Source organism: Callospermophilus lateralis, chromosome 6, assembly GCF_048772815.1.
Source record: "Callospermophilus lateralis isolate mCalLat2 chromosome 6, mCalLat2.hap1, whole genome shotgun sequence".
Classification (NCBI taxonomy): domain Eukaryota; kingdom Metazoa; phylum Chordata; class Mammalia; order Rodentia; family Sciuridae; genus Callospermophilus; species Callospermophilus lateralis.
This window is the reverse complement of record NC_135310.1, coordinates 2,214,435-2,233,526: the sequence shown is the minus strand read 5'-3', so window position 1 is coordinate 2,233,526 and position 19,092 is coordinate 2,214,435. Positions and strand designations below refer to the sequence as shown.

General features: G+C 61.7%; 1 protein-coding gene across 1 annotated transcript; it reads left to right on the top strand.

Moving 5' to 3' along the window:
• Window positions 1–5,959: 5,959 nt before the first annotated feature.
• Window positions 5,960–12,152, top strand: LOC143401728 (FERM domain-containing protein 1-like). Its single transcript, XM_077109628.1, has 11 exons — window positions 5,960–5,978; window positions 6,106–6,182; window positions 6,427–6,503; window positions 7,209–7,395; window positions 8,369–8,674; window positions 9,140–9,205; window positions 9,280–9,348; window positions 9,951–10,125; window positions 10,886–11,177; window positions 11,714–11,957; window positions 12,021–12,152. The coding sequence occupies exons 1-11, from the start codon at window positions 5,960–5,962 to the stop codon at window positions 12,150–12,152; spliced, it is 1,644 nt and encodes a 547-aa protein (XP_076965743.1).
• The last annotated feature ends 6,940 nt before the right edge of the window (window positions 12,153–19,092 follow it).

Sequence of the window (19,092 nt, the reverse complement as noted above, 5' to 3'; positions counted from 1 at the left end):
TTGGATGCAAGAAAACAGACAGTTAAAGAGCCCAGTGCAGAGGCCGTCCTACAGGACTGCGTGGCTGATGGCAGAGAAAGATGCAGGAAGGCCCCAGCACAGGGCCGCCCAGCCCCCTCCAAACACTTCCTGAATGATGATGGACTTTCTACCATGCGGCCAGCGCAATGGTTTCATTAATGAGGTTCTTGGCATAAAAGTTAGCTAGTGAGATCGAAATAAACACACAGACTCAGTTACCTTTTTCTATGACCAGGTCCGAGACGGCTCCCCTCTCTGGTTCCCTCCTCTAACCGCCCGGCAGGGCAGCAAGGATTACTCAGGGCTAGCAGGAGAGAGAGAGAGCGAGCACGCCAGGGAGTAGCCTTTTATTGGGGAGCAAGAAATTCAGGGGAGAATTCCATCCAATGAAGGTTGAACGGGGGGCCGCACTCCAAGGTCACGGTCAGTGATTGGGCCTCCGGGGTCAGTGGTCAGTTACACCCCCACACGGACATGTTCTTTCATCAGGAGAGGGCCGGGGAAGCTCCGACACAGCCAGAGCGCCTCAGACCCTAACCGGGAGTCACCCAGTCACGTGTGAGAATGGCTTCCGACAGGACTTCATTTCAAAACCCAAGTCACTGCGGCTCAGCCGGCTCTGCATGACACAGCAGTAAAGTCATTCACACTGACGGGCCGGCAGACACGCTCAGAAACCAAGTCCTACGCAAGGTAAATGGGAAAATGTCGACGCGGACACTTGCACACACCTAAATAATAATATGCACAAACTGGAGACAAATGTCAAAGAGATAAAACATTCAGCATTCACTGGATTCCTTTCAAAGGTTGATAATTTGCTGAAATTCAAATAAAAAAAATTGAGCTGTCATGTCTGTCAGCCTCTGGCTCACTGTGGGCTGGCGGGGTCCTCCCTGTGTTGGGCACCACCACTTGGTACCCAGGGTCAGGATGCCACCCTGGTGGCTGCATTCCCGGAGACGGTCTCTGGGTCAGAATGCATGGCTGTCCTTGACAGGAAAGAGCAGATTGGAAAACAAGCCCTGTCCCGGATTTGCAAGGCTTGGAGGTGCAAGAGAAGTAATTCTGTAGGTCGCCTACAGAAGAAGTTACATTTTTGTGCCCTCGGTCTTCTGGATGGTGGTCCCTCCAGCCACGTCCCACTCCAGCTACTCAGGACAGACCACAGCTTCTCCAGCCCCTGGTGCTCCCACCACTCACGGCCGTGTTTGCCGAGTGAATAAGCGTTCCCGTCTGGATCAAGGCTCAAGCACAGGCAAGGGGTAGATGGAGATGAGCTGGTGGGGACACCAAGGGCATCCTGAGTGCCACTCTGATCAGATGGTCCTCTCAGGTCTGCCAATCTGCTCTCAAAGTCCCACCAGAAGTGACAAGCTTGTGCTCCTTGACATCACTGTGAGGAGCTTGGTATTTGTAGACAATCACCAACTTTCATCAGCAGCAAGTCTATCGCTAACAGGTTTATCTCAATCCCTGTCAATCTGTGTAAGGTTCAGCTCTTCAACTCCATGGCCCTCTATCTCTTGACGAGAGACACTGAGAGAAGGTCTTGCAATTCCTCTTGTAGGAGTGGCCTTGTGCAGCTAAGCAGGGAGCAGAGCCCGCCCCCCGTCAGTCATGCTCTGGGAGCGCCCGCCTTCCTGGGGGAAGGTAGTGTGTGCATTCACCTGCAGGGAAGGCCCTCTCCTAGGTTGCTCTTCTCCAGGTGTCTCCAGCCTGCAGGCCCCTCCGGAGCTCTGCCCAGCCCTTGCCGCCCTGCCCTGGCTCAGCACCTGGTCTCCCCCCTGCACAGAGCAACCTCTCACTGCACCCAGTTTCCACCCTCTCCTGGCTCTGAGCTCAGGGCAGAGCAAGGCTGTGAAGGCCAGCGTCTCACAGGAGCCTGGGCAGAAGCCGCACCAGCCGGGCTTAGTAAAGGGGGGTGCTGAGCTTCCCATCCTCAGGACTGGGCCAGGCCTGCCCGGTACTCATGTGCCTCCCCCAGGCCACACAGCATGGCTGGACCTCTGTCGGCTTTTGAGGCTCGGTGCCTCTCACCACTTGAGATGGAAGGTGTCAGCGTGCCTTCTGGGTGCTCCTGGCTTTGGTCTCAACCACCTCACCAGTTTCCCCGGCTAACCACCACGGAGTGCTGCTTCCTGCATCCTGTGGACCGCCCTCTGAGCAGTCTCTGCGAGGACACGCGGCTCAGAGCTCCTTCACTGAGGACGGTCCTGTGCCTCCTCATGTAAGGCGTCCAGTCACGCAGTGCCTCTGCACCTCACGGGCATTCCCGTGTTCTCAATGCCTCCCCACGAGGCAGGGCAACCTACCTCCTCGCTGTGGTTGGTGACAAGAGCCAGGGTGCAGGAGGGACAGGCACTCTGGGGAGACACTGCTGACGTTGGCCTTGGGAGGGAAGCATCCTGTGAGCCCCAGCCCATGGCCGCCAGTTCCCCGTGGCTGCCAGGTCCTCCCAGCAGGCCCCACTGGCCCAGGAAGCGCCACGGCCCCAGCACACCTGGCGCTGAAGGGAAGTTGTGTGGGTGCAGGTCCTCCATGTCCTCTTTCCACTGTGTCCTGGTCTCTGCTGCTTCCGACCAAAGGGTGACACTGTGCGGTGAGGCAAAGGGGCGGAGCTCTCCAAGGGAAAGCGGCAGAGGGATGTGTCCCCCAACAGGCTGTGAGCTGAAGGAGACCTGGCACCTGCTTTGATCATAGCTGGTTGGTCCTTGCTGATCTCAACAGATAGACACGCCATGAAATTGAAGAGCTGAACCCTGATGCAGGTTGTCGAGGATCGAGACAAACCCATATAATGTGACCTGCTGTGAATGATACTTGGCAATTGTCTACAGATGCTAGGTTCCATGCTGATGTCAAGGAATGCAAACTTGTCACTTCTTGTTGGGACTGTGAGAGCAGACTGGCAGACCTAATGTAAGTATATACAGGCGTATGTTGCTGTGCACGTATACAAGCACACACATACTCCAGGAGGTGGATCTGCACAATGCACATTCATGTCACTACACATAATATGCACACTCATAGCTGTGAAAGCATCTATATGCACACACATGTACATTCACAGGAGAAAAGAGCAGGTAAGAGAAGGCCCAGCGCTGCTCATGGCACAGGGCAGGTGGTGCAGCCAGACTCACGCCCCCGTGGCTCTGCAGGATCACATCCGCCCTGGGATGGAGGGGGTCACGTGTGCTGCCGAGGCTCGGCTCTTGTGGGCGGGCATAGTGTCCACTGCGAGGAGTCCAGGTGCACACACAGGGATTGCTGGGAGTGTCGCAGAGCAGGTAACCAGCTGGAAGGCAGCCACCTCCACCAGACCTGTCTTCCATCTCCTCTTCTGTTGGCCATCTGAGATGGCCTGCCGCCAACCTTGCCGGCCCCAGGAGCAAGTGGGCAGGGCAGGTTAAGGAAGAAATTGGGATTCCCTGCTCCCAGGTGAAGACAGGTCTCCCTCCTGCACATGGGACCTGCCGAGGCTGAGGCTCCAGCCCGCTGAGCTTGTCCATCTTGGAGCTCAGCCCAGGGCCACTGGCACCCTTCATGGCCAGAGTCCTTACTTTGGAGACCTGGACTTTTGAACAGGACCTTGGATTCCTTGCTTCAGCGCCTCAGGCGTGGTGACTTGTGCACACTTTTGGTAACACAGCAAGGGACGGGACCTCCACTGGCAGCCGGGGCTTGGCAGTAGGGAAGGTGGGACACAGACAGAGACAGGGCAGGCCCCCCCTCCCTGGCCAGCGGGAACGCGAGGGTCAGCTCCTCAGTCCGCCCTGGTGGCTTTGGGTGTCCTGCCGTCTGCACTAGGTAGAAGGCAAGGGCTCCGCGGGGGAGGCCGAGGTCTTCCACTCCTTCAGAGGCCTTGGTTGGGCTCCAGGGCGCCCTGGTGCATCTGTGGCCAGAGAGGACAACTCCCTGGGCAGAGAGGTGGGGAGGCCTCCGAGGTGGGCAGGTCCTCACTGCCCTTCCCAGTCACTGGGACATACCACGCTCTTGGCTGCACTTCCTAAGTGTCCCAGTGTGCGGGATCATCAGTGGGACTGGGCTTCAGAGGGTGCTTGTGCAATACCCCTCCACAGGGCTCCATGGGACCCTGGGCCACAGGAGCAGGAGCTCCCAGAGGATCCTGGGGCTTTTCCAGCCCTCCCTGCTGCCCAGATGGTGGGGAGTGAACAGGAAGTCACCAGGCCCTTGCTCCTAGGGTCATCTGCAAGACCTCGGGTGCGGGTGTCTGTCCAGTCACCAGGGGCAAGAGGAGACCTTTGGGCCCGAGTGAGCTGCAGGCTTGTTGAGGGCTCTCCTGCCTCAGGAGGCTGGAGTCACACTTGGAAGGGGCTTCAGGACTTTAACATGTCATTTTTTGGAGCAGGTTGAGGTGACAGCAAAACTGAGCAGAAGGAAAAAGTGTTTCTCATGTATGTCCCACCCAGTGTCCACATCCCAGCAGGAACCTACGGGGACACATCCGTGTCACCAGAGTCCATGGTGACATGAGGCTCACCCCTGGTGTCAGACACTGTGCAGTGCCCTCGGTGTCACCCAGCAGTGCCATGGCCCTGAAGCCCTCCCTACCCACCCCCACCACCGCGGGTCCTCTGCTGAGTCCCTGCCCTGTCCACAGTGCTGCCCCTCCAGACGGCTCTCCCTTGGTGACAAGCAGTCACGTCGGCGCCACGCCCTCCACAGCTGGGGCTGAGTCCTTGTCATCAGTGACTGACCCTCCACTCTCTGGATGTGCCACAGGCTTTCCTGGTCACCTGCCAAAGGACATCTCGTACAAAGGAGAGTTTGCTTCCTTCAAGCAAGAAATTATGGCCTGACTCAGGAGATGACCTGGTCAGGGAGGCAGGGCTGTCTGACCCCAAGGCAGAGACCATCTTCCCAGAGAGCCAGGGACCAGGGTCAGGGCTGGCCAGACTTAGGCTGTGGGGGAGGAGCGGAAGGCCGAGGTCGTTCAGAGCAGATGGGCTCTCGGCCGCCAGCCGGGCCACAGGGTTCAAAGTCTGATGTGTTAGGGACAGAATTGGGAGAGATACACGTGACCCTGGAGGTTCTGGGGTCCTCTCCCGCCTGTGTCCTCTCTGCCTCCTTCCCGGTGTCTTCGCATTGCTGTCCCTCTGGGCTGCATGTCCAGTCCCGTTCCTGGAGGATCAGGACACCCTGGAGACTCACTTAAGTTGAGCAGTCCCTGAGGACCGGGGGTCAGGGCTCTGACATTGGGGACACAGCTCAGCCCCTAACTCCTGGCCCTGGTGAGCCTAGGAACTCAGCTGGACCCCAGCCCGCTGTCTGTCAGGTCCGTGGGGCTCTGGGGGAGACAGAGGCAGGCCAGGCAGAGTCGGGAGGCCTGGGCCCCCAGCCCTGGCCCCCGTGGAGCCTCCGGGCGTTTCCAGGGCTCTCTCTACCTGGGCAGGACTGCTGGTCCCAGTGCCATGTCCAGCCGGGTGTCTGAAGGTGGCAGCTGGACTGGGATGTGCTCAGTGGGCAGAACAGGTTAAAACTGCCAGGGACAGCCGGTGACACTGGCCTGCAGCACACTGTCCTCACCGTGGCCCAGCAGCTCCTCGGTGGCTCCTGAGGGACGTTTCCTCCCCAGTTCACTTGGAGCTATGCACCTCAGGCCTTGGCACGGAGCCTGTGACAGTGGAGGGAGCCCCCAGCCTCCCCCTCCAGCTTCCACAGGAAACCCACAGTCCTGCCCCAGTGTCACAGCAAGGCTTCCCTCAGCAAAAGCGTCCCCAGCACCCTCCCAGCCACTGGGCCCACAGTGCACTTGGTGGTCGGCGTCTGTTGGCGTGGGCAGGCTATAGGGTCCCTCTTGTTCTGTGGCTGGGCCAGGGAGCCTGGGGTGCAGGGAAGGTCTGCGGGCCCCGCTGCTCATCCTCATGCCTCCCGGAAGGCTGAGAGTGTGCCAGCCCTCCCTGGGAAGGCCATGCAGGTAACCAGCAGCGGTTGACAGGGCTGTCCCCGCAGCCAGCCCAAGGGAGCAGCCCGCACCAGGTCAGCTAGAGAAGAAGCTGCCCGGCTCGAGGCCCTCGGGAGTGAAGGTGAGTTGCTGACGAAGCCCGTCCTTTCTAGACAATGAGCACGTGTTCATGGACTTGGAGCTCAGGCTCAGCAAGTACTTCTCAGAGGACTGGAAGAGAGGAACTCAAGTAAGTGGGCTGCAGGCCAGGCTGAGCCCGTGTGGGCCTGCGGCTCCCTGCTGGGGCCCCCGCCTCATCTGGGCTTGTCTGGCAGGCACACTGCTGTCCCCACGTCCTCGGTGCCACACCCCACTCGGCCCTTCTCCCCGTAAAAGTAGGATGAAATACGGAGTGTCGCGGCTCCTAAGATCCTGACGAAGGCCGGGCGCCGGGAGGTGCCCCAGGCCCGCTCTTCCTCACCCTCTCCCAACAGGGAGGCTGGAGGCCCCGCGCGCCCTTCGTCACCTCCCTCAGAGTGCAGTACTACGTGGAGCATGGGAGGGTCATGAGGTAACTGCTCCTGGTGTCCAGGACCTTGCCTGGAAGGACATCCAAGTCCAGGAGCCAAGCCATCTGCCTGTGCCTCAGAACAGCCATGTTGGTGCAGTGTGGGGCCTGACTGGGCCTTTACCTGAAGCATCTGTGCAGACGTGGCAGGAGGGGTTCCCGGGACAGGGGCGGTGGCCTCCCTCAGATGGCCACCTCGGAGCTGGCAGGACAACCAGGAACCCTGATGTTCAGCAAGACAGAGAGAGGGCTGGGGACCCTGAGAAGGCAGGTGGTCGCTGATCCCAGAGGGGGAGGGGAGGGTGCAGGTTCTGGGGAACCGGGAGGTGGGCTGAGGGCAGTGCCCAACTGTATTAGAAGACCTAGGGGAGGCCCCCTGGGCAGCCCGCCTTGTCCTGGAGCTGTGTGTGGCTGACGGCATTGGGCAGTGGGCTCAGGGAACCGGCTTCAGTGCCGCTGTGCCTGAGCCCTTGGGCAGGCCCTTCCCTCCGGGGTCCAGGCTGCTGAAGGCTGCAGCCAGGCCTGGCTGGGCCCCGCTGGGGGCAGCAGCTCTCTGCTCACGGAGAAGGGTGCGCCCGGCACTGCCCTGGGTCAGATCAGGCTGTGAACAGGGGAGGCTGGGTGCCCTGGACCAGGCTGGGGCGGGCGGCTGTGCAGACCCCACCCAGGTCCAGCCACTGGACCCCACCCAGCTCTGCTGCCTTCCAGCGACCAGGTGGCCCGGCACCTGTACTACTGCAGCCTGAAGGAGCGGGTGCTGCGGTCCCAGTGCGCACACAGGGAGGAGGCCTACTTCCTGCTGGCCGCCCTCGCGCTGCAGGCCGACCTGGGCAGCCACCGCAAGCCGCCGCACGTCGGGCGGTACTTCGAGCCGCAGGCCTATTTCCCACAGTGGGTAAGGACCCCTTGGCACCCTCCTGGGGGGTCACTGACACTGTCCCCAACAGGACTCTACGGGGTCCATGCAGAGGGGAGGCTGCAGAGCTGGGAGGGGGGGGGAACCTGGGGGAGCCCAAGGCAGGCGTGTGGCCGCGTGGACCAGTGCCCAGGGCTGACTCCGGTGCTCCTGCTCACACTTGGCCAGCTGTGCGACCTGGAGCCAGGGGCTCTCCTCCTCTGAGCCTCTGAACCTGCCCAGCTGTGAAGAACAGCCCACCTGCCCCTTCTCTCCAGGTATCCCAGGGCCCTTTAGGGGCCACTCACGTCCGTGCTTCAGCCCTTCAGTGCCCTGGGAGGCGGGGGTCAGGGAGCAGAGGAGTCCACCTTGTGTTCCCAGCCCCGGGCACTGTGCCTGGCTTCGTGGGGGCACTGAGCACTGGGTTGTCCCTCCAGGGACAGTGGCCCCTGCCCTGGGCAGAGTCCTAGTTTCCCTCCCTGTGGGCGTCTCCTTGTTCCTTGTCCGCCCCAAGCAGCTGGAAACTGTCCGCTCTGCACATTGGTCACTGTGCCCAGGGCTGGGTCCAGTCCTCCAGGTACCCCGTCCCTCTGGACATGGCTGGCCCTCCTCAGATGCACGTCCCTCAGGTTTCACCCCGTGCACAGACGTAGCCTCCTCCTGGGCTGCTGGGAGCCGTACGGGGAGTCGTGGCTTGTTGGGCGCACACTGCCACCTGGAATCAGCTTGTTTCTGGGTCTCTGTGGTGGGCACTGGGGGCCCAGAAAGAGAGGGGCTTTCCTTGGGTGCTTTGGGGAACTCCACACACTCATCTCTGTGTCCCCAGCTTGGACAGCAGGCCCAGTCCTCCCGCTGGACAGCTGCAGCTGGGGAGGTCCCCTGCAATGGCAGGAGGCTGGGAGGCTTCCCAAGAAGGAGGCCAACTCAGGGGAGGGAGGGAAGGAGGGTGGAGCTGACCTGGGCCCGTCCTCAGGTCATTGCCAAGAGGGGTGTCGACTATATCCTCCGGCACGTGCCCACCGTGCACCGCGAGCAGCAGGAGCTGAGCCCCCAGGCAGCTGTGCTGAGGTTCCTCAGGGACGCCTGTCAGCTCGAGGACGTGCCTGTCCACTTCTTCAGCTGTACAAGGTTGAGCCCAGAGCGCTGGGGCCCAGGACAGGGGAGGGACAGAGCCCCCGTGCTGACAGCGTGCTGGGACCCTAGGACAGGGCAGGCAGAGTCCCCTGCAGAGGACACTGTAACCTGGATCCCAGAGCAGAGCTGGACCAAGTCCCCACAGGTGACGGTGTGACCAACCATCCTGGGGACGGAGGTCCTCAGGACAGGCTGGTGTGGTGAGGGAGGGAATGTGTTCCCTGGTGGCTGTCCAGAGGTGGTGTGCAGCGCTTCCGCAGGGCTCCAGCGGACCCCGAGGGACTGGGGACCCGAGCCTGCTGGCTCGGCCACGGTTGTTCTGACTTGGGTCTAGTGCTGGGGCCTCGGGCCTGGACTCTGTGTCCACCCGGCCAGGCACACAGGTGACACAGCGCTCAGTCTTTGCGGAGAGGACTGGGTGGAGGTTTCTTGGGGCAGGTTAAGGGGTTCAGACACGTTTGGGGAATGGAGACTGAGGGAGTGCCTGGGCAATTGGCAGGGACAGCTCCAGCACACAAAGGGCCAGGGGAGGGTCCAGGACAGAGCTGGGTGGGGCATGGTGGTCTCTGGCCACCCCAGGCCCAGGGCCTCCACCTCTTGCACCTTTCAGGATAAGAAGCCTGAGCACCCCACCTTCCTCCTGGGACTCACCCTCAAGGGAATGCATATCTATCAGGTGAGAGAGGGACTCGCCCCCTCCCTGAGACTCGCCCTGGCCGCCCTCCTGGACACAGTGCCTCTGTCTTGCAGGAGGTGAGCCACGCTCCGCAGCTGCTGCATGACTTGCCCTGGCCCTGCATCAGGAAGCTGGCCTTTCTGGTGGGTGTCTGCAAGGGCCCTCAACACTCTAGAGCCCCGGGGCAGATGCAGCTCCGTCCTTCGGGGCTCGTGCAGGCTCCCTTCCTCCTGGCTCCCATCAGCCCCGGAGGCTCTGGACATGCTCACCCTCGCAGCTTTGCTGGCATGGCCCTGCCGGGACGGGGCGAGTGGCCGAGATGTGAAGGGAGGTCCTGATGCCCTTCTCATTCCATGTGACTCCTGGCTCCCGAGTGGGTCCTAGAGGCACATCTGTGCCCCTCTCATCCGGCTCCAGAGCTGTCACCCTGGGCCCCTGTGACTGAGAGTGAGGGCCACTGGGTAGAATGGACAGGGAGACTCAGCCCTTTAGGTCCCACCCTGGACACTTGCACCCTCACCCAGCCAAGGCAGGGGTCTGCATAGAGGGCTGCCTTCTCATGGCTAAGGTCAGACAGCCTCCTGATCACAGTGACCAAGAGATCCGTTTGCTCACGGAAGTCAAATCTTTAAAGGGGACCTTGGCCATCGCCCAGTTAGTTAGAGGGCCATGTGATGTCTTTCCTATTGCTGGAAGGGTTTTTCAACGTATGAAGCCACATCTATTGTCCCTTCTGTCTACTCAGGGAAAGAAGCTGGAGATCCAGCCCGCTGGGCTGCCCCCATCCCGGAACCTGGTTTTCTACACGGGTTTTCCCTGGCGCTCCCGGCACCTGCTCCGGCTGCTCCGCTCCAGCCACCAGTTCTACCTCAGTGTGAAGCCCCTGCTGCAGCGGCTGCAGCTGCTGGATGAGGCTGAAGGTAGGCACCTCCCCGCCGGGGTCTGGGCACCTAGCAGATAGCTGCTCACCCCCTCTGAGGGGTGGAGATGAAGCGGATTGTCCCTAGAACTTGCCCAGGACCTGGGCCACCCACTCTGGGCTCAGCAAAAGGGTTCTCCCGTAATGGACAGTGGCCTTTCAGCTCCTGTCCCCCAGGCGCTCTGGGTGAAGTGTAGTGGTGACCTGAGCAGAAGCCTAGAGATGGGGGCGGGGTGCAGTCAAGGTGAGCGCTGCTCAGCTCTGTCCGGGCTCCGGAAGCCCCTTTCCGACTCCTCACATCGTCCCTTGTGCAGAATCAAGGCCACGTGAAGACCTGGCTGCAGTGCTGTGCCAGGCCTGGTCTCACTCTCCCAGTCTTCACCTGGGGGCTGTTCTCACTGTGTCCTTAGAGAGCACCGGGAGACAGCCACGTGTGCACACTGCAGTCACAGAGCACGGGTGGGCGTGTGTGTGAGCACGTGTGTGAGCACATGTGTGACTGCATAGGGGGGTGAGCTTGCACAGATGTGTTTGTCCCTGTGTAATGAGGCAGCCCTAGGGAACACCTGCCCTCAGAACAGGCTGACAGTCTGTTCTCTCCCACCCAGCCCTGTCCTGGGTGGCCGTGACATCAGGGATGCTCAGGATGAGCCTGTAGCCTGAGACAGCGAGGAAGCCCCAGGAAAAGCCTTATGGGCCATGTCCCTGGGGCCAGGCCTTCCTCCAAACCCAGCTCTACATCTGTCCCCCACGCCCTGCAGAGAAGAAGCACTACCAGGAGGCCTACATCAGCGACCCGCTGGAACTGGACCCAGAGTTGGCCAGCAGGCACAAGAGGGACACTGGCCCGCACCACCACCACCGCCTCTCGCTCAGCTCTGCTGACAGCCACGGCAGTGCCCACACACTGGGCACAGAGGCCGACTCTCAGCATGCAGAATCTGGGGAGGTGTCTGTGGATGAGCCCGTAGAGGCTGAGGGCCTCTGCAGGAAGATGCCGTCCATCAGCTTCAGGGACAGCGGGGGCAGCAAAGGTGGGCGGAGAAGAATGAGGTAGCAAAGAGCCTGGCCTGCCCCAAGTGCCAGACTGCTGGGAGAGGCCAGGCTGCGTGTCACAGTGCCTCTCTGGGAACATGCCCGAATGTACCACCCAGGTCCACCTGGTGTCACCTAAGGCCAGCCAGAGTCATCTGGGGTTGCCCAGGGTTGGCAGATCTGTCACTAACCAGTGTCCACTGCTGGCCTTCACCTCTGATGTCTGGACCAAGTTTTGGTCTAGACCCAGTAGAAATGACCACAGCACCCCGCTGGCCTGGAGAAGTCTGTTCTGTCTGACATTGGAGCAGACAAGGTGTCTCAGCCACAGGACAGGGAGGGCTACTGGGGAAAAGTGGCCACCACGACCCAGGCCTGGCTTCTCCCCAGCCTCAACACAGAACTGCGCTGGGCAGGCTGTGGCCCCAGCTCTGTGGGGAGGACCTGGGCCTCCTGGGGCAGCTCACCTTCCTCCCCTGATGGAGCCAGGTGGGCAAGGAGAGGGGTCCTGTGTCAGGTGGAACCCGATGCCCTGGGCTCTCTGGGACACACAGGACCACCTCGCAGTGGACACTGTGTGAGGTCACAGACCACCTCGCCTGCGGGCCACGAGGAGTCGGGGCTCCAGGACACAGCACTGGGGCGGGCAGCTGCAGCCCAGCTGCAGGTGCAGGACGGGCCCTGCCAACCCCCGCTCAGGCCCCTTCCTCCTCCTCAGCCTCCTGCTCGGGGCCCTTCACAGTGGTGCAGGTCCCGCTGGCCAGGACCAGAGGCCAGAGCACCGAGGTCCTACACAAGGTAGGGCCCCCTAGGTCCAGGTTGGGCAGTGTGGCCTGCATGTGACCCATGTGTGGCCCACAGGTGGCCATCAATGTGACTGTCCGCATTCTTCCCTCCATCCCCCTCTGCCACGAGTGGGATCTCTGTGGGACAGCCCTCGGTTGGGCCCACACCCCTGATTGCCGCAGCAGAGGCCAGCCAGGGGCTGTGTGATGGTAGCAGAGGACCTGGCGGCGGAGGGTGGTGGGGTGGGGAGGCGCAGCAGGGTTGAAGCAGAACTGCTGCTGCTGGAGTCAGGGGCCTCGAGGGCCTGGAGCAGAGCACCCTGGGCGGGGGCAGGTGGGCCTCAGGCCAAGCCAGGCAGTGGGAGCCCTGCAGGGGTCCAGTCCTCCTGCCAGAGGCAGAGCACACCCAGCAGGTAGCACAGGCTTGTGACAGCAGCTGGCCTGGCGCCCGCTGCTGAGTAAAGAGCCATGGGTGGCTTCTCCCTGCAGGTCCGGGAGCCGGAGCCCAGCGGCAGGGAGGCCCTGCACAGCCGCAGCCTGGACCACACACATCAGCTCCAGCCAGCCCCTCGCCCTGCACCTGCCTCTCACACCTGTGCCTTCAGCTGCTCCCTGGCAGGGCTGCTGGTGCCCCAGGAGGCCAGGGCTGCCCTCTGTGGCAAGAGGTCCATGAACTGTCTCTCCCTGGACCTGCTCAGGGAGGGCGCGTCCTTGCAGGAGTTTGTGGTGTAGACACTGTCCACAGGTGCCTCTGTCTGCGCCTGCCAGCCTGAGGGTGGCTCACCCCACACCACTGCCCCGTGGCCAGCCCGGGGCAGGGCGGTCTTGGCCCTTGCCTCTTCTATCTTCCAACCCCCACTTCCTGGCCAGCTTCCGACGGTCTCCCCCTGTGGGAGGTGTGCAGCCAGCTCGGACGTCAGCCCAGGGTGACGGGGGTCCTCCTTGTGCCTGTCTGTGGCCCATAAGCTCCTTCCCCGAATGATAAGTCAGGGCCTGGACATCCAGCGTCCAGGAGAGCCAGGAGTCAGTGGTGTTGACCCTGGGGCAGCGCAGCAGCCTATGTGAAGGGTGTCTGGCCAGCCTCAGGCCCTGGGGGAGCCTGGCCTCCTGCACTTACACTCCCGCATGGGCCCTAAACCCAAGGCTGCAGCTCACCGCTGCACCACTGCGCCATGGCCTCTCCTGGACCTTGCTTTTTGTGATTCTGCTCAGAAGTTCAGGGTCCTGCAGATGCAGGCCTCTCCTGCACTCTGGGCCCAGCTGTCTCCCAGGCCCACCCAGAGACCCTGTCACCTCCTGCACAGACACACCACCAGGTAGAGGGTGGCTCCCTGCACAGACCCCTGCCCTGAGGCTGAGACCCCTCCTGCCCCAGGCCTCACACAGCTGGCACAGGCTGCCTTCCCCAAGACGGGGAAAGAAGGGGTAGAGAAGGGGTTCACCTGGCCTGGGGAGGGTCAGACCAGCTCCCTTCAGCTCGAGGAGCAAAAGCCCAGCCCACGTAGGGCAGGAACGTGCCCACTGAGGGAGCAGGCGTGGTGAGGGCCTGGACAGGATCCTGCCCACACAGAGATGTCCTCACATGTGCCTGCGCACCCCACATGCAGTCACACCCCACGGCAGGCGCAGGAATGCAGAGGACGAGGCCAGCGAGGCTCTCATGGGGTCAGGCGAGCTCCCAGCCACCGGCCTCGACTTCCCGGCACTGCAAGTGTTCCTGGAGAAAGGGCCCGGGGCCGGCCCTCCCGGCACAGCACCCACAGCCGAGGTGGAGGCAGCCGGGGCTTGGGTTCCCGTTCACCGACAGGGACGGCACGGCCACTGCGTCTCCTCTTCTTCCCTGGCTGCTGGGGGTCGAGGGTTGACCTGTCAGGCCGGGGTCTCCCACATCATCAGTGTCATCGTCACCACCAGGGCTCCCATGGGTCCCTGAGTCCTCTGCTGAGGGTGAGCAGGCACCATGGGCCATGAGGCCATGGCTGAGGGTGGGGACCCAGTGCCTGCTGTGAGGACAGTGGCCAGGACCAGGGCCTCACACAGTGAGTCCTCTCTGAGTAGCCAGGGTGACCTGTCCAGCGCCCACCCACGGTGGGGTTACCTTTTTGTTCTGGCTACTTCTCATGTCTGGTATGGGCCGGGAGCCCCAGCTGGTCTCTGCCAGCCCTCCCAGAGCCGGTCACAGCCTCTCTTCAAGACGTCCCCTGCCAGTCCCCTTGGCCCTGCCCTGTGTGTCCTGCTTCTCAGCACAGCTGTGGGCAGCAGCAGAAGGTCACAGGGAGGCTGGGACCTGCACCCTAGGTCCTTCCCGATGGGAGGCAGAGGGGGCTGCCTTCTATTTCTGTCCTTCCTCTGGGCCTGGGGCCCATGGAGAGTTGAGCCAAGTGACCTCAACCACCAGGCAGCCCTGCTGCGCCTGCAATCTCTGGTCTGCGAGGTGGGTGGAGAGGACACTTAGAGGTCGACGGGTCAGCCCCAGGCCAGGGTCTCACTTCCTGCCTCACCCAGATGCAGCATGGACGCTCCACACTCTGACTCCTAGCTGGCACACTCACTTTGTAAATGCTGCTTCTTGGGGAGCAGAGCCTGCTCTTGTGTTCCCGTCCTCTGTGCCCTGGTCAGCACCCCCACTGGAGGATGGAGACTGCCAGCTGGAGTCCAGCCTTCTGGGACAGCCTGCACAGCTCCATGACAATGCGGCCTGCAAGGCTGCTCTGTGGCTGGAGACAGGAGGAGTCGGGCCTCCAGTGCCTTCCAGGGTCCAGAGAGGGTCCTCCACGCCAAGCAGCAGGGCTCAGGCAGCAGTATGTGCAGCAGCCCCAGAAGCAGGTTAAGCCGTGGGCTCAGCAATGTGCGCATGCAGTTACAGCTTCATAAATGTGCAGCCGACTTTGCAGCTGTGGGGGTCTGGGACCCCATCCTTTTCCACTGGGCACCACCGCCCTCCTCATCATGGCTGACCACATGGGCCTGAGGCATGCAGGAGACTCGTGCAGCCCTGGGGCCACAGCTGCAGACCATCTAACTCGGGCCTGGCCGGAGGCATCCAGGGCTCAGGCCAGGTTGCAGGGGTGGTAAACTTCTGGGACTGGACAGCACAGGGCAGAGGCCATGTCACAGGGTGGGCATGTCCTCCCCAAAGCAGAGTACCAGGGGGCAGCAGAAACACCTCCGAATCCCGCAGCCCCTTTCTCAGCCCTGGGTCCTCATCATGTCACCAGTTACCAGGCGGCGCAGGGGACATGCCTCAGGCTCACTGCTGGGAGCTGGCCTGCCAAGCCAGGAGAGCCACGGGGTTCAGAGAGTGGTTCACAGGACCGTCTGCAAAGGCCCCAGGTTGTGTGTGGCTCGTTACTCAGGCAACCAGTTCATAAAAGTGCTGACTCGAAATCTTGGGATTATTAGTGTTATTTTCCAGCTTTTGAAAGTTGGGATTTGATGGTTTTAATTTTTCTCTGAACTTCCTTCAGACCTACTTCAGATTTCCCAGCCTTAATCCCACCCTCCTGGCAGAGGGTGCCCATGACCACCTGGAGGTTTCCGGCCTCAGAGTCAGGCTCAAGCTGGGGATGCTGATGTCAGGCCCTCTGGTCACAGGGCTGACTCCCAGGGACATGTGTCATGCCCAGCTCTCAGCTCACAGCCCTCCTGCTGGAGAATGGAGGCCCCTGGCTGCAGGACAGGCCTCAGACTGGAGCTCCTTTGGGCTCCTCACCTGCCTAAGCCTCCATGACCCCCATGGCTTGCCACTTCCCCAGTGTCCCCAGCGTCCCCAGCAGCCCTTGGCCTGGGTGCTGGCCTGCACCTAACACTGCCCGTGCCCGACTCCTGTGGACCTGCTGGGGCTGCTGGCAGCATGTGGCTTCTCCCATCTGCCCTTTGCTGCTGTCACCATGTGCACCTGAAGTAGGCACCAAGGGTTCAGGCTCCGTAGAAACCAGAGTCACCATCACAGAGCATCTGGGACCACGGGCAGTGTCCTGAACGGTATGATTTCCCTGGTGCTGGGGCCTGGTCTTCTGGGTGCCAGAGGCCGCGAGGCCTGAGTGGTGCTGGAGCAGGAGGAAGAGGCCATCTGGAGCAGGGCGGGGGCATCACCCAGCATGCAGGGCCAGCTGACTCCCAGGCGGACCTCGGCCACCCACAAGGGACTCAGGATGGGCACCACTCTGGGAGGTGTGATGGGGTGACAGGTCCAGGAAGCGAAGCCCCTGGCCCAGAGACAGGGCCCTGGAGGTTGGTGGCCACCCGGCTGCAGCCTTGCCTTGCACATGGCTTCTCATGAGAGGTGGCCTGCAGGCACCTGGTCTCTGGGGAGGCAGCTGTCATGCAGTCTTCGCTTGGCTCCTGCAGCAAATCACGGGCACAGAAATTGTTCAGGCAGAGACACGTCTGGGGACTGGACACCCAGGCCCAAGGCCCAGGCCAACTGGACTCTGGTCAAGGGCCTCACACAGTAGAAGGGGTAGGACCCCTGGGATCTCTAATAACATCATTAATCCTGTCTGACCCTCCACCTCCTAACCAAGTCACCTGCCAAACCCCAGCCTCCCAGCCCTCGTCACCTTGGCAAGAAGAGCTTTGGGGACACATTTTATCTGCAGCTTGTGGAATAATCAACTATTTTTGCACTTGGGGGCAGGACACGCCTGGGGGAACGTGGCCCTCCCGCCCCAGCTCTGCAATCTCCCAGGGCAGGAGCTTCGTGTGTCCTCTGTGGTATCTCCAGTGCCCAGAACACAGCTGGACATGAAGTAGGCATCCAGGGAATGGATGTGTGCTGACCGTGAGGCTCTTTACACACCAGAGCTGGGGCCGAGCTGGAGGCTGGCAGTGGGACAAAGCCCTGCCAAGGCACAGCTGCAGTCCAACGCCAACTCGCCCCACCACATGCCCACTCTCGCTCCCCCCAGGGCCGCACTCACTAAGGCCGTCTCACCCAGCTCACTGGATACTGCAGCAGACGCCACGTGTCCTGGAGCAAGGGGACACAATGAGGCAGTGGTCAGCTGGGCCTCGTCCTGAGCAGACAGCTTGCTGGCACCCCCAGTGACATGGGGGGGGGCAGAATCCATTTCCTCTTTCTCCCCAAGGCAGCGCGTCCCTTTCTGCTGACAAACCAGGGCTGGAGCCTGGCTCTGTCTTACCCTGCCAGTCGCAGAACACACAGGCACACGGCCCCTTTGAGGGTCACTGGCCCCTGGCTTCAACCCTGTGCTGACAAAGCCCTGTCCACCCTCCAGGTTAGCAGTTTCCCTCTGGCTCTGAGGCCTGTGGCCCACACACTCTGTGTATGGGAAATCATCCCTCACAGGCTTGGGCATGAGATAGGATGGGGTGTCCACCAGGGGACAGCACAGCACCCACCACTCAGCCCCCGTGTCCTCCCCAGTGTTGCTGACCTCCTCCACGCTCTGCTCGGAGCCAGGTCCTCAGGGAACCTCCCCAGCAGAGGCACTGGACCCCTCTACGCCCTGACACCCACGTCCTGTCCTCGCTGTCACTCAGTGGTCAGGAAGTCTCTGCCTCCCCTCATGGTCCATCCCTCAACGCAGCCATTACGTGCTTCTTAAGCTGCTGCTGAATCCTTTTCTTCCAACAAATCAGCACAAAGCATCTTTAAAACCAGGGACCTTAGACCTCCTACAGGTTTGAAGAGAGGGGGGTGCAACTCCGGCCTTGCATGAAGGAGCTCCCGGAGGGCCCACAGAGGGTCAGAGCTGGGGGTCAGCCTCTGGCCATGTTACGTTCCCCTGGGCAGGCTATCTTTGGGATGTGTGCCACTCTGTCGCCACCCAGAACGGGGGCTCCTTGCCCTCCCGGAGATGTTTGGGGACACACTGCAGCTGCCTGCTGCTGGGCGTCAGGGGCTGAAGCTGGGGATACACACTGTATCCCCGCTTTCCTGGGCTGCCTGAGTCACTGCTGGGCACTGAGTCACCTATGGGCAGCAGATCCAGAGAGGCCTGAGCCTCCCTGTCCGAGGACTGACATCCACATCCTGTCCACACTCCATATTCAGTGTTAAGCAGGGTCTGCACTGACCCAGATCCAGTTCAGCCTTGCACCAGTCCCGAGAGCTTCTAACCTGAGGTCAGGCCTGTCCAGGGTCAAGGGAGGCACAGGGGGCTGTCACTGTCTCAGGTCACACCTCCTCCCACCCTGGCTGAGTGAGGGCCAGCCTACTCCCGACACCACCAGACCTGGTTCTTTCATGTGTGGGGGGAACTTGAGGGTCCTGGGAACTATGAGACTCACTCCCCTTTACCAATCTCCCCGCAGCCTCCCCCGTAGAGCATACAGTTCCTGCTCACAGCCTTCCCCAGCAGGAGTCCCCCCTGGGCAGGGGCCTCCCCCGATGGATGGCCAGATGGTGGCCCACCCTCCTGCCCCAGCTAGCCTCTACTCTCCACATACCTGGGTGGAAAGTTCAATCAGGAACCAGGTGGGCCCCCCTTGCCCCCTCCTGTCCCACAGAGCCCTAAGCCCCAGCACCAGGGGTTGGGGAAAACACAAAGTGACTTCAAACTGCTCTTCCGACCACTGCTCTGTGGGCCTCCGGGTCTAGCCATTCCCCACAGGCCTGCGGGCAGGGTCTCCTGCGCTTCTCTGTCGGCCTGGTACAGCGGGGCTCTCCCCAGAAGGTCAGAAACAAGGAATGCAGCTCTCGGGTTGCAACTGGGTCCTGCGACGTGGCTCCCAGCACACGTGGACACCAGCAGCGGGCAGATCCCCAGCCCCCCAGGCCCTTCTACTGCCCTGGCATCAAGTCCCCAGATGCTCTGGTTGGTTTCCCACACATGGAGCTGCGTGAGTTCAGAGGCTGGTGGACATGAAATGGGCTGTTTCCTCCTCGGTGCCCAGAGCCCTGACTACTCATAGACCCCTGGCCAAGAGCTGGAGGTCTCGTCACCTCCCCTGCCACTGTGCCCAGCCTGGGCCCTCACTTGGCCAGAGAAGCAACGTACAGATACCTCAGGGCAGTGTGCTGTGAGTAATGCACCTGTTCTGCTCCACCAAGCCTCACTGCCCCTACTGTCCACCCTGATCTTCACCAGCTCACAGACAAGGAAATGGGGCCTTCCCTCTCCGGGACACAAAGCCGGCAGGAGGCAGAGCCCAAGTCTGTCTAGTTCCGAAGCCTGTGCGCA